The 14478-nt window shown below is 41.9% G+C and overlaps 1 protein-coding gene across 1 annotated transcript; it reads left to right on the top strand.

Moving 5' to 3' along the window:
* The first annotated feature begins 3940 nt into the window (after positions 1-3940).
* Positions 3941-11939, top strand: LOC117048645 (acidic mammalian chitinase-like). Its single transcript, XM_033152713.1, has 11 exons — positions 3941-4007; positions 4865-4894; positions 5655-5856; positions 6268-6324; positions 6427-6592; positions 7517-7641; positions 8400-8523; positions 9039-9224; positions 9881-10000; positions 10174-10315; positions 11590-11939. The coding sequence occupies exons 1-11, from the start codon at positions 3983-3985 to the stop codon at positions 11880-11882; spliced, it is 1470 nt and encodes a 489-aa protein (XP_033008604.1). The 5' UTR covers positions 3941-3982; the 3' UTR covers positions 11883-11939.
* The last annotated feature ends 2539 nt before the right edge of the window (positions 11940-14478 follow it).

Here is a 14478-nt window from a genome sequence, read left to right as displayed (position 1 = left end):
GTTCCTTTTTAAAAAATGACTGTTTCTCAATCACTACAATGGAGAAGTTGTCAGTGGTTCACTTAGGACAGGGGTAGGAAGGCTGTGCTCTTCAGAAGTTCTTGGACACCAACTCACCAAAAAAAAAAGCTTTTGATAAAAGGCTTCATCAGACACTTCTGAGTAAGCTTAGCAGTTATGAAAGAAGAGGTCTTCTTGTTGATTGGTAACTGGTTAAGAAACAGGAAGGAGAGAGTAGGAATAAATGGACAATGGAGGGATAAATAAAGTGGAGTCCTCCAAGGGCCAGTATTTAGATCTGTGCTTCTTAACTTGTTCATAAATAATCCAGAGTTAGAGGTGAGCAGTGAGGAAGCCGCCTGATCACCTCATTTGTCTCCTGAGAAATCTCTATGTGGGACAAGAAGCTACAGTTAGAACTGGATATGGAACAACTGATTGGTTCAAAATTGGGAAAGGAGTACGACAAGGCTGTATATTGTCTCCCTGCTTATTTAACTTATATGCAGAATTCATCATGCGAAAGGCTGGACTGGATGAATCCCAAACTGGAATTAAGATTGCCGGAAAAATATCAACAACCTCGGATATGCTGATGATACAACCTTGATGGCAGAAAGTGAGGAGGAATTAAAGAACCTTTTAATGAGGGTGAAAGAGGAGAGTGCAAAATATGGTCTGAAGCTCAACATCAAAAAAACTAAGATCATGGCCACTGGTCCCATCACCTCCTGGCAAATAGAAGGGGAAGAAATGGAGGCAGTGAGAGATTTCACTTTCTTGGGTTCCATGATCACTGCAGATGGTGACAGCAGTCACGAAATTAGAAGATGCCTGCTTCTTGGGAGAAAAGCAATGACAAACCTAGACAGCATCTTAAAAAGCAAAGACATCACCTTGCCGACAAAGGTCCGTATAGTTAAAGCTATGGTTTTCCCAGTAGTAATGTATGGAAGTGAGCGCTGGACCATAAAGAAGGCTGATCGCCGAAGAATTGATGCTTTTGAATTATGGTGCTGGAGGAGACTCTTGAGAGTCCCATGGACTGCAAGAAGATCAAACCTATCCATTCTCAAAGAAATCAGCCCTGAGTCCTCACTGGAAGGACAGATCCTGAAGTTGAGGCTCCAGTACTTTGGCCACCTCATGAGAAGAGAAGACTCCCTAGAAAAGACCCTGATGTTGTGAAAGATGGAGGGCACAAGGAGAAGGGGACGACAGAGGATGAGATGGTTGGACAGTGTTCTTGAAGCTACTAACATGAGTTTGGCCATACTGCGAGAGGCAGTGAAGGATAGGCGTGCCTGGCGTGCTCTGGTCCATGGGGTCAAAGAGTCGGACACGACTGAACGACTGAACAACAACAACAAGTGAGGAAGCCAAGATTGCTAATACCAAATTGTTCAGCTTGATTAAAACAAAAAGAGATTGTGAAGAGCTCCAAAAGGATCTCTCCAAACAGAGTACATAAGGGTAAAATTATGCACACTGGGACAAAAATATATATCTTAATTTCATATACATGCTCATGGGGTCTGAAATGGAGTTGACTGGTGAGGAAGGAGACCTTGGCATCATAGTGAGTAGCTTGATGAAGATGTTTACCTAGTGTGGCAGCTATGAAAAAGGTCAATACCATGTTAATTAATTTAGAGAAAAGTCATGTAAGTGGTGACATGATATAGGTGTATAAAATTATACATGTAGAGAAAGTGGATAGAGTCTTTCTCCCTCTCTCAGAACACTAGAACTTGGGGTCATTCAATGGAGGTGAATGTTGGAAGATTTAGGACAGGCAAAAAAAAAAAAGGGACCTCCTCACACAGTACATAATTAAACTATAGAATTTGCTCCAACAAGAAGCAGTGATAGCCACCGATGTGAATGGCTTTAAAAGAAGGTAAGATAAATTCATAGAGGGTACAAGCCACACGGATTACATTCTACCTCTAGTTACAGGTGGGTAGCCGTGCTGGTCTGCCATAGTCGAAACAAAATAGAAAATTCTTTCCAGTAGCACCTTAGAGACCAACTGAGTTTGTTCTTGGTATGAGCTTTCGTGTGCATGCACACTTCTTCAGATACACTGAAACAGAAGTCACCAGAGCCTTAAATATAGTGAGGGAGTGGGGAGGGGTATTACTCAGAGGGTGGTGGGAATGGGTGATCGGCTGATAGGTGTGGAAAACCTGTTGACGACTCTTAACGGCTGCAATTAGTCTTGCAGGGAAAGGCAAGGGGTGAGATGGCTAAAGATAGCTTTGTAAAGTATAATGAGATAAGAATCCAATGTCTTTGTTCAGACCAGGTTTCTCCATGGTTCTAAGTTTGGTGATTAGTTGCAATTCAGCCACTTCTCTTTCCAGTCTATTTCTGAAATTTCTTTGTATTAAGACCGCTACTTTGAGATCTTTTATAGAATGTCCTGGGAGATTGAAGTGTTCTCCTACTGGTTTCTCTGTCTTGTGATTCTTGATATCAGATTTATGTCCATTTATCCTTTGGTGTAGGGATTGGCCTGTTTGTCCAATATAGAGAGCTGAAGGGCACTGTTGGCATTTGATTGCATACACAATGTTGGAAGATGAGCAATTAAATAGTCCTGAGATGGTATGTTTGATGTTGTTGGGACCAGTAATGGTGTTGTCGGGGTTTATGTGGCAGCAAAGTTGGCATCTGGGTTTATTGCAGGCTCTGGTACCAGTGTCCATGTTGAGTCCTGTGGTTGTATTATTGTGGGTTAGGAGCTGTTTAAAATTGGGTGGCTGCCTGTAGGCGATGAAGGGTCTTCCTCCCAGAGCTTGAGAAAGAGAACTGTCATTGTCTAGGAGAGGTTGTAGATCTCTGATGATGTGTTGTACTGTTTTAATTTGGGAGTTGTATGTGATTACTAGTGGTGTTTTGTTATTTTCTTTTTTGGGTCTGTCTTGCAGCAAGTTCTCTCTGGGTATCAGTCTGGCTCTGTTGATCTGTTGTTTAACTTCATCAGGTGGATATTTTAGTTCTAAAAAGGTTTCTACCTCTACTTTTGGAGGCAACATGTTTCTGAATCCCAGTTGCTGGGAATCACAAGTGGAGTGTTGTTGCACTCTGGTCCTGCTTATGGACATCTGGCTGGCCACTGGGAGAACAGGATACTGGATTAGAAGGACCTTTGCCCTGATCCAGCAGACTCTTCTGCTCCCATCCACTCCAACCAGCATGATCAGTGGTCAATGGTGATAGGAGCTGTAGTCCAGCAATATTTGGAGGGTCACAGGTTCTACCCCTGTGACATAGGAAAGCCTAACAAGAGTTGAGAACCAGCATTCTAACCATGGTTTTGTTAAACCTAGATCAGGGAAGCAGAGAGTATTCCTGGTTGGGAGATCCTCATAATTTATCACTAATTTAGGAATCATCAGTTGTCCATTTTTAACCATGGTTGCATACCTTTCTAGGCTTCTGGACATATCTGGATTTTTCAGCAAATGCTGGGGGAACCTTCTCCTCTGGTCACTTCTCACCCCTTCACCCTAGATCGGCCCCCTCAAAGAGACAAAATACATGTACACAGTTCAGTTTTCCAAGAGAACAATCAGGTAACTGGGACAAATAGCTGGAAGTCCATGGTAAACGGGTTATATAACTAAGTATTTGTTCTCAATTTATAAGTGTAATCAAAAGCAAATTGGTACAGCAAATATACAGTCCTGACTTCTATATGTTATCATTCAATTAAAGGGACTTAAACACTGTAATCTAATTCCACCAGGATCCCAATAGCACTCGTAAAATAAAAAACATTGATAACCATGTTTTCTTAAGTTTCGTTTTTTAATTGTGCCTTTGTTCTGGTACTGGAATTTGTTGCATGCCAATAATTTTAGATGAATGTCCCAATCACCTGATGCATTGGTCACAAGGCACTGAACAGGTAGAAGGGCAAGTGAATGGTATAAAAGGAAGAGAGAAACAATGTTAGATCAGTACAGAGACCAAGATGGCCAAGTTGATGCTTCTTACCGGTAAGTACAAATCTGGAATTCATAAAATGGTGTATCTTTTCTCTGCTGGTGGAAGAAACTCATTCTGTAATTCTCATTCTTTACTTTTTCATGCATATTCTAGTATTTAAAAGGGAACAAATTTTCATTAACTGAATGGATTTCAAAATAACTGAGCAAGTTTATTTTATTCTTGCTATTCTATAGCAAAGATTTCATTCACTACCATATTTCCTTACAAAACCAGAAGTGTTGCTTCCCTCCATTCCATAGTGTGGAGAGAAAGCTTTCTTTGTTTGGGATATTTGGAAATCAGGGATTCCCTCCATTGGAGAATGACCATAGCTCAGTGGAAAAGCACATGCTTTGCACGCAAAAAGTCCCTGGTTCAGTCCCTTGTGTCTCCAGATAAGGTTGGGGGAAATTCCTGGAGACCCAAGTATGTTCCCTGTAATACTGACAACTGAAAATCTTGCAGGTTTTTATTCAGTTGTATCAGCCCCTTCTTTCCCCACTATTAATTTCAGTTTTTGAAAATTCCTGCATAATACTTAGCAATGAAGTCCATGGATACCTTTGAGGTACAAATTATGGGAGAAAGTTAATTATTCCTCCTCAAAGTAGCATGGACAGAGTAAATTATACCTCCATTACAATTCATTTGAAAATTCAAGCAGTTAATGTGCTTTTATTTAAAATCATGTTTGAATAATTATATAATATAGGGGCCAATATAAGGCCTACAACAAAGCCTTTCATCAAAACAGAAATTGTTTGCCACTCTTCTCAAAGTTCAATAGTGATACACTATGATTTCTAAACAACTCATAAAAGTTTATACATATTTAATTTACCAATGATTCCCTTTTTCTTTATAGGTCTGGTGCTCCTGCTGAATGCACAAATAGGTATGGAAAGCAGCTCTTTAAATTAATGTCTAAGTCTCACCTGGCCACTTCCTGAGCTGAAGTGACAGCCTGGGTGATGGGCCATTAAGGAAAACAAAGGAAAGGGGCTCTGTGTAAGGCAGCAAATGGGTGGTGCCCTTCCCTCAACTCATAGATAGTTAGAAGGACAAAGCCTGAGTTTAGAGCTGAGTTGCAGTGATGTGACCTAGAGGGAAAGCACCTCTTGAGAGCAATGTTTGATTTCCATTTGAATCCAAGGCTGTAATTTTGGGAGAAACAAGAGCCTCTGCGGGTGTTAATGCTGTGAACCCCTCCATCATAGGTGCAGGTTGCATATATGTGTAAATGAACCCAATATTATAAAAACACCACAGTCTCCACAGTGACAGACTGTGGTCTTTTCAGTGGAGCCCATAGCTTTTTATGGGATTTTGCATTAAAGGGGATTTTGAAATGCATATTTTGAAAGAAAATATGTTTAGAAAATTAGTGCATTTACATTACACTAAGCTGCATGTGTCTGTCTCTAAGAATATTGCAGCAATCCCTCCTAAATATCACAGCAATGAATGCTCTTCTCCACCTACTATAATGACATGCCAAATCTGCAATATTTACTAAGACTTGGCAGATATACATGTTTTATTATAGCTGAAGAAAATACACACTTGTCTTTCTTCTCCTCACCCTTCAGTCTTGCTTCAGTCTTGCTCGATTCCATTTAAACTTTTATTATAACCTGTCCTGTTTGTCTTGATAGGTTCTGCCTATGTGCTATCATGCTACTTCACCAACTGGGGCCAATACAGACCAGGCCTTGGGAAATACAAGCCCGACAACATTGACCCTTGTCTGTGTACTCACCTGATCTATGCCTTTGCTGGGATGCGCAACAATGAGATTGCAACCATTGAATGGAATGACGTCACTCTTTATAAATCTTTCAATGGCTTGAAAAACCAGTGAGTAATGGTCCATGAATAATGGTCACCTGCCCTTCCCACATTCTGCTTCTGCCTTGTTTATATGAGGCTCAAATGGAACAGAAAGCACTATTATATGCTTTCCTGACCAGAGGGATCCAATGGCCAATGTTGTAACCTAGCTGAACCTAGCGCTACATAGAACAAAGAAGCAAGAAAGTTTGAGTACATGTGGAGCTATGATACTACAAGGTTGTCAGCTGATGTTGGGATGCAAACCAATAATAAAAAGTGACTCATTCTAGACTACTTGACAGATCATCTGTCATAAGAAAATGGGGTTCAAGATTATAAAAACAAACACAAAATGGATAGCACGATGGCACCAACTCAGGACTCCTTGTTCCAGAAATAGGCTAGATTTAATCTCTGCAACCTCTTCTATGACAGGAATGGGGACCTGAAGACTCTTCTGGCAATTGGAGGCTGGAACTTTGGAACAGCACCGTAAGTTGAAGCAACCCTTGCATACTTCATCATAGTAATAGAGAGAAGAATGCACATAATAAGCAGGTAATTATCTTCTACCCTCTTGTGGCCACATTACAGATTCACTGCAATGGTTGCCACTCCTGAGACCCGCCAGACCTTCATCAACTCTGTCATCACTTTCTTGCGCCAGTACGAGTTTGATGGGCTGGACTTTGACTGGGAGTACCCTGGCTCTAGAGGCAGCACCCCTCAGGATAAGTCCCTCTTTACTTTATTGGTTAAGGTAAAACCACTGATTATGTTGTTCTTATTCCCCCACCACCACCCAGAAATGGAGAAGCCAGATTGAATAGTTTAGCATCAATTTATCTCTGCCTTTATTCTCCTAACCTAGGGTGGCCAAAATCAAATACTGTGGACCACAATGCCCACTGCTCCTGACCGTTGACCATTGCTGGCTGAGCTAATGGGAGTTGTAGTCCACAATAGAGGGCACCATATTGCCTACTGCTATCCTAAAGTCAAGGAAGGAAGTCACTCTCACCAGCAGAGATGAGCAGCAGTCTCCAATTGCTATAGCAGCATAACAATAATGCTACATAGGGCCACAACATTTATGCTGCTATCCTACACACAACCACCTGGGTGTAAGCCCTACAGAAGATGGTGGAACCTGTTTCTAAGTTAGCATGTGTATGACTGTCCCATTACTCAATAGGTTTTATCAATCTTTTAAAACCTTGTTATCAATTAAAAATTGCCTCAGATTGATGGGGTCTTCATTTTTAATATCATTATCTACGAAAACCCAAACTGATGAGCATCATTTTAGAAGAGACATGCTTTCATCTATCTCGCACAGAAGTGGGTGCCTCTTCTAAAATGGTGCTTCCTGTGACAACACTAAAACAGGAGTGGGGCGACTTGTGGTCCTCCAGCTGTTGTTTCACGACAACTCCCATCAGCATAAGCTAGCATGGCCAGTGGTCAGGGATGGTGGTAGACAAACAACATCTGCAGGGCCACAGGTTCCTCACCTCTTACCTTTTCAAGAAATTTTTATTCATAGGCATTTTTTATAGTCTGAAATTGTCACTTTAATGATTTTGTTGACTAAAATCCATATGATTGGCTCAAAACCCGAACAGTAACAAGAGTGTGGGGCTCTCTCAGAAAATTCACATTTACCTTACTGTTTGCTTTGTAGGAAATGTTGGAAGCCTTTGAGAAGGAAGCCAAACAAGTGAACAGACCCAGACTCATGGTCACTGCTGCTGTTGCTGCTGGTCTTTCCAATATTGAGTCAGGCTACCAGATTCCTGAGCTTGGCCAGTAAGTACAGTATTTTAGGTGCTTAGTATCTCTCTCTCTCTCTCTCTCTCTCTCTCTAAATTTAACTTCTGTCTTTTGTATATGCATAGGTGAAGATACCCTTACAATTAATGTAATTTTGAATCATCTGATGTGTGCCGTATTGTTCATCAGTTGTACACTGCGCATTAAAGTGAAACCAAGCCAGTATGTGTCATTGCTAAAATCACTGTGCCAGCATCATCGGCATAGAGGCAGCTGCAGTATTAGCATAGTGTCTGGTTTTAGGAGAACAGTGTACCTTACAGCCAATCCTAGTACACAGAGTTACTTCAGAAGACAAGGAAGCTACAGATACTATTTCCTCTGTTGATTACTTTAATAAAGGACCGAAACATTGATAGTGCTATAGATATTCATCCTGAAGGGCAAACCTAAGAAGGTGGGCTAAAAAAAAATCCAATGATCAAATATTCCAAATATAATCAGTCGAAGTCACAATAATGATCAGTTTTGAAGAGCAAACTGGGCGTGTGATGGGCTTACACTATGAAACTGCATTTATGGGTCTAATTATACATCAAATGCTATCATATATAGTCAGAAAAAAGAATGGTGGTGCTACTGCATAAAATGGGCTATGGTCTAGACAGGGAATGTTTATGGAAGATGAGACCACAAAAGCCTTAGAAGCATAAGGTTTATTCAACATATTACTGATAGTTGCAAAGAAGAAGAAGAAGAAGAATTGGACACAGATACATTTAATCTCCTCACAGGTATCTGGACTATTTCCACGTGATGACCTATGACTTCCATGGCTCCTGGGAAAGATACACTGGAGAGAACAGCCCTCTGTACAGAGGTCCTGCAGACACTGGTGGCAACATCTACTTCAATGTTGTAAGTATAAGTTGAAAATAAGGCTGGGGGAGACATTTAAAGTTCAATCTGCCTAATTTGCATGTTTTGAAACAACATGTAAACTGAAACATAGCCATCCCTTGAAATTCATACTTTTCCGAATACTGCAATGCAATTCTTCAGGCAAATAATGTGTCAAAAGTACATATACTAGGGTAAGATGTGCATTAAAAAATAATATGCTAGTGAACATAACATGCAAAAAGGCATTGTATTAGGGAAAATTGCTTTGCAAAAAAACATGTGTATATGGCAAAAGTGCTTACTTTAACGAAAATCATATGCTGATATGGAAATGTGGAGAACCAAATTTAAGGGTGGGAAAAGAAGAAACTGAGAGAGAAAACCTGCAGCTGGCAGATTCACTCATCCCAAGCTGGAAGCCTGCTTTTACAGGGTGCTTTAAAGCCTGCCAGGGACTAAACCTAAAAAAATTTGAAGAAATTAACATTCCACTTTGCAAGCAGAGAGTAACACATGATTTGCCTTTGTAGGACTATGCCATGAACTACTGGAAGAAGAATGGTGCCCCAGCTGAGAAACTCATTGTTGGATTCCCAACTTATGGACACACCTTCATCCTCAGCGACCCATCCAACACAGCTGTTGGTGCTCCCACAACTGGCGCTGGGCCTGCTGGACCATATACAAGACAAGCTGGCTTCTGGGCTTACTATGAGGTTTGTTCACTTTTCCCACCACAATCCCTTAAAACATTTATTTGCGTCACTCAGTTTACACTATACAGATGATGAATATAATTCTAAAGATAGGGCAATCAAATAAGAAATCCTACACAGATCCTACAACTAATTTTTGGCCTAATAGCTTGGAAAATATGCTGTTTGCACAAAACCAGTGGTACAAAAAAAATGTTTCTAAAGCTTAGTAGCTGGTGAAATTTTTCTCTGTGCCAGACAGAAAGCAGGGGAGGGGGGATTCCTCCATAGGGACCAAGGGACCATTTTTAATATGGATATGACTAGCTAGGGCACCTATGTTTTAGCATTTCTGCTCAAGATTATACTGAGATGAAGCAATGTGGCTAATGCACACTGGTTTGGGGTGGGGGGTAGGCAGGAATTTCAGATAACTGAGGACAAGATAATAACTTTTTTCACTGTGCAGCCAACAAGGTATTCTCGGCTCTTGATACACATTGTGCCTCCTTTTTAAGCCATGGAGGAAATACTTATAAGCTTTATGAAGCCTATGCAGAATTGTGCATTGATACTTTCAGTTCACTTGTCTGCACTATGCACATAGCATTATGAGACAGCAACCAAGACAGAGTCCTGCAATGTTTTACAAGGTGCCTTTTTGTTTCCTCTGTTAGATCTGCACCTTCCTGAAGAATGGAGCCACTCAAGCTTGGGATGCTCCTCAAGATGTGCCTTATGCCTACAAGGGAAATGAATGGCTGGGGTATGACAACATTAAGAGCTTCCAGATCAAGGTATGCCACCAATCTCACAAAAGCTTACATTCATTCTGGTGCATTAGAATGTTTTGGTAGGTTCATCAAGAGTTTCAAAATCAAGGTATTAGGACTATGGCTGATGTAATGCCACTAAGTACAGGTTCTCTATATAGTAGATTGACTTGGGCATCTTTCTTGGCATCTGACAGGCTGAGTGGTTGAAGAAGAACAACTTTGCAGGTGCTATGGTTTGGTCTCTTGACTTGGATGACTTCACTGGTACTTTCTGCAACCAAGGCAAATACCCCTTGATCACCACCCTGAAGAACGCTCTTGGACTGCAGAGTGCTAGTAAGTAGCAGCAGCAGGAAAAGCTCTCGATATGATTGTGAAAGCCAAAGTTCCAGCAAAAGTTCGAAATGTTGAAAAACAAGTCACTGTTGTTTATTTTAGAACTAACCTCCAAACTGAGATACCAAGGTCAGTTAAGTCACTTTTAAGCCTGTTTAGAACATGCTTGATACATATTTTGATCAATGGTAGCATAAGAGAGAGAGAGAGAGAGAATGAGAACAGTTGGATTTGGAAGGTTTCAAAGGGCAAAAAATTAGAATGCATTATTAAAGGGTGGGGGTAAAACAACCAAGAAGAATTCACCACAGCTATAGAATCAGGGACCAATAAGACTTGGGGAGAAAGGGCTGCTGCAGGCCGGAGTGAAAGAGAAGGTATATTTTGGAGATCATATCACTGGTGCTGAATGCAGAACCTATGTATCCATAAATTAAGAACATTGGAAGCTGCCTTATGCCAGGACAGACTATCAGCCTATCTAGCTCAGTGTCGTCTAGACCACAGATCTCAAGGGTCTTTCCCATCACCAGGTTCTGGACCCTTTAAACTAAAAATGCCAAAGGCTGAAGCAAGGACCTCCTGCATGCAAAGCATTTACTCTACCACTGAGCTGTAGTTCCTGACCTACTCCACAGATAGCCAAGTACTTTAGATTTGCAGCCACAGGGACCCTCAAGTTCTGGAAGGATTTGAGCTGAACTGTACAACTCATGACCCACCATCTGTGTATGACAGCCAAGCAGAGGTTGAATTAACCTTCAGTTCTTGCTACCTGCTTGGAAACAGAAAAAGACAAGTTCTCAGAAAAACTGCCAGGCCACAGTTTATAGCTAGTGACCTGCATTCAGCTCAATAGATCACAAGTTGTGCAGATCTAGAGTAGAATTAGAAATCAGAGGTCTTTTAAATAAGATATTTTTTTGAAAGCCTTTTCCTTGTGCTCATGATTGATTGGCACAGAGGCAGACAATGTGGTGCCCTCTCGATGTTTAGGATTACAATTCCCATAATCCCTGACCATTAACCAAGCAGGCTGGGGCTGATGGGAGTTGCAGATCAGGAGATCACCTTCTCTACTCACACTGAGGTGGATCACACACTAGGGAGAAAGTACAAGGCAGGTTTTCTTTATGGAACAAGCCAAACACATTTAACGTAGGCAGAATCCCTTAAATCAAGCTCAGAATGATGTAGAATTCACATTTTGGGTCAGCAGTGGTTATTTGAAAGAAGAATCATCTGAGATGGCTTACCCTCTGCTTCTCTTCCAGGTTGCAAAGCCCCTTCCAAGCCTATTGAGCCAATCCCACCAGCCCCCAGTGGTGGTGGTGGAAGCTCTGGTGGCAGTCCCAGCAGCGGCTCTGGTGGCAGCCCAAGCAGTGGCTCCGGTGGCAGCCCCAGCAGCGGAGGCAGTGGATTCTGTGCTAGCAGAGCCGGAGGCCTGTACCCAGACCCAACAGACAAGAACAGCTTTTACCACTGTGTGAACGGCAGGACTTTCCTGCAGCATTGCCAGACGGGTCTCGTCTTTGATGCCAGCTGCTCCTGCTGCAACTGGGCATGAAGTGATCAGGTTTTTTAACTCCATACCCTTCCCAATCTAACATTCCATGTAGCTGCAAAAGTGGAATAAAATTCAGCAAAAACCTATGGCTCTTTCTGTGTCAATTTACTTGCATGGGATGCAGGCTTTGCTATACTTTTCACTTGCTTCTCCTGCTAGTGTTTTATCATGCAGCTAAAGTTACATAGGAAATGTAGCTCATAATCCAAGGGGAGCTTTCCTGTGATACTGGCTTCCTGGTTGACTGCTGAACCAGTACCCCTAAAACTGTTACCCGGCCTTTGCTTTTGGTTATTTGCAGCATTGCCCCATGTGGGTGGTGGCACCCATGTGGCCTCCATGACACTCACAGCCTGCCATCTAGGCCAGTATCATGTGGCCTGCAGAGGCTGCATGTACCTGACCCCCAACAGAGGGGGATCCAAAAACAGGTGACCCTGCATGGCAAAACAGCAACAAACCTTCAAGGAAATTTACCTTTCATGTAAACTATCATTATCTACATTTTATACAAAAAGTATCAAAGCAACTTAAGAAGATAAAGTACAAAAGGATAAAATCAACTAACAATTTAAAAAAATCTAACAAACAGTACAGAATACAAAATCTCTAAAATGTTCGTCCGACCAACAACACAATAAGACCAGTCCTACCCCATCCCACCAAAAGGTCAGAACCTAACTTAGCTGCCAAAGCCTGGGGTAAATCTAAATGTAAATCTAAAACTGACAATGATGTGCCAGGCACTACTGAAAACAAGGTGAGGGGGCACTTATGCAATCTGTCATAAAGCAATGTTAAACTGTAGCATAAATCAGTGGTTCCCAAACTTTTTTCCCATTGACCACTTGGAAATTAATACAAAGTTCCTAATATAGGTGAATCAATATCAATTCATCTTCACAACCATGTTATATTTTATAGCATCTAGACATTACACTTTGTAGCCATTTCAGAGGTGTTGCTGCCAGAGAAAATAATGGATGCAAAAGTAGAAAATGTGGTGTCAAAGTTAGAAAAGATAGCCCAGCCTTTCACCACAAGGCAAGCCTGTCTGTCCACAAGCCCCTACTGACCGACCCTGAAATCCTAAAGCACAGAGCAGAGCCCTCTTAGAAAGATATGCTTGGTCCCAGACAATTTATTTTATTGGACAAAGCTTTGTAGATATGCAAACTTTTGAGTTATGTAGATTCCCCACCCCAAACTGAGTTACACAAACTGGCATACTCAGTTGGCCCAAGATGGTTAAAATTGTAGGAGAGGGAAACAACATTGACTTTAGACCTCCAAGCCAGACTGAAGACTTGGATGGTGCCTTCCTAGAGCAGATTACCAAACATTCAAAAAGGAGAGATATAGTAGTTATAGGAAACTTCAATTACCCAATATCTGTTGGAACTCAACTCTATCACGAATGTAAGGTCCAACAAATTCCTCCATTGCCTCTCTGACAATTTCATTTCCCATAAGGTGGAAGAAGCAACAAGAGGATCATCTGTCTTGGATCTGGTCCTCGCCAACAGGGAGGAACTGATTCACAAAGTGGAAGTACTAGGAACCTTGGGAGGAGGGGATCATATCCTCTTGAGTTTCATGACACAGAGGCAAGAGAAAGCTGAGTGTTGTGTGCCCAGGCACCACACCACCACCCACCCAGTCTTATAGAATACAGTAACCAGGCAAAAAAACAGTACTTTGTGGTCAAATAAGACCACAACTTTTATTGATTACAGGTGTAAGAGGTATAGCATAGGCACTGGATATAACCATTGACTTCGGGCCTGCCTACCAGAAGTAATTCATTTTAGGGTGAACCTGGAAGCAAGAGAAAGGGAGATTCTTTTTACACCTGTGCTGAGCTAAGTCAAAATTTAGCTTACTATGTCATTGGGAATCTAGGTGTCAGGCGTGGGGGATTCTCTCCTCCCCCGGTAGCATCAAGGATCAGGGAAGAAACCAGAAAGTTCATATCTGTCATGCATGAGCCAGTCTCCAAGGGAAGTTTGCAGCCAGCTCCCAGTGAAGGAAGGAGCCAGGAACAGAGAGGGTTAACTGCAAGACAGGAGGATTATAGCCAAGAGCCAACTCCCCCACCCTTAGGAATGCCAACCGATAGCAGAGTTGCGACTGGCAGCTTGCCAGCATGCCAGTGAAGGACAAACTGCAGGGACTAGAAAGGAAAGCAGCTCAGAGAGCGGGAAAGACCACGAAGTACACTCTCAGAGAATGAGGAAGGGGTGGGAGCTGACCCCCTTAGCCCAAGGTCTAGGCGTATGGGGGGTCTTCAAGACAGAATACGTCACAAGAGGAAGTTCAGCTGTTTCTGGTCTCACCAGAAACACCCTCCTTAGAAGGGACACCTTTGAATTATGAATGGACAGCTGTTTGTTTTTTGCAATAAATCTTCCTTTTAATTAACTACGCTCGTTTATTATCAAGACTCCTGACAACATTTATGGTTTTATTCAGTCATCGTGGTGCAAGACAAAGAATCCAGTCCTTAACTCTATAGTGACATTGCTCACTCTGAGCTCCTCCCCTTCTTTCCCCAGTAACAGTCCTTGGCTACGGGCCTCAGGAGTCAAATGGCGTT

This window comes from Lacerta agilis, chromosome 6 (genome assembly GCF_009819535.1).
Source record: "Lacerta agilis isolate rLacAgi1 chromosome 6, rLacAgi1.pri, whole genome shotgun sequence".
Lineage (NCBI taxonomy): Eukaryota > Metazoa > Chordata > Lepidosauria > Squamata > Lacertidae > Lacerta > Lacerta agilis.
The sequence above is the reverse complement of the archived record's forward strand: the minus strand, read 5'-3'. Positions and strand labels throughout refer to the sequence as shown.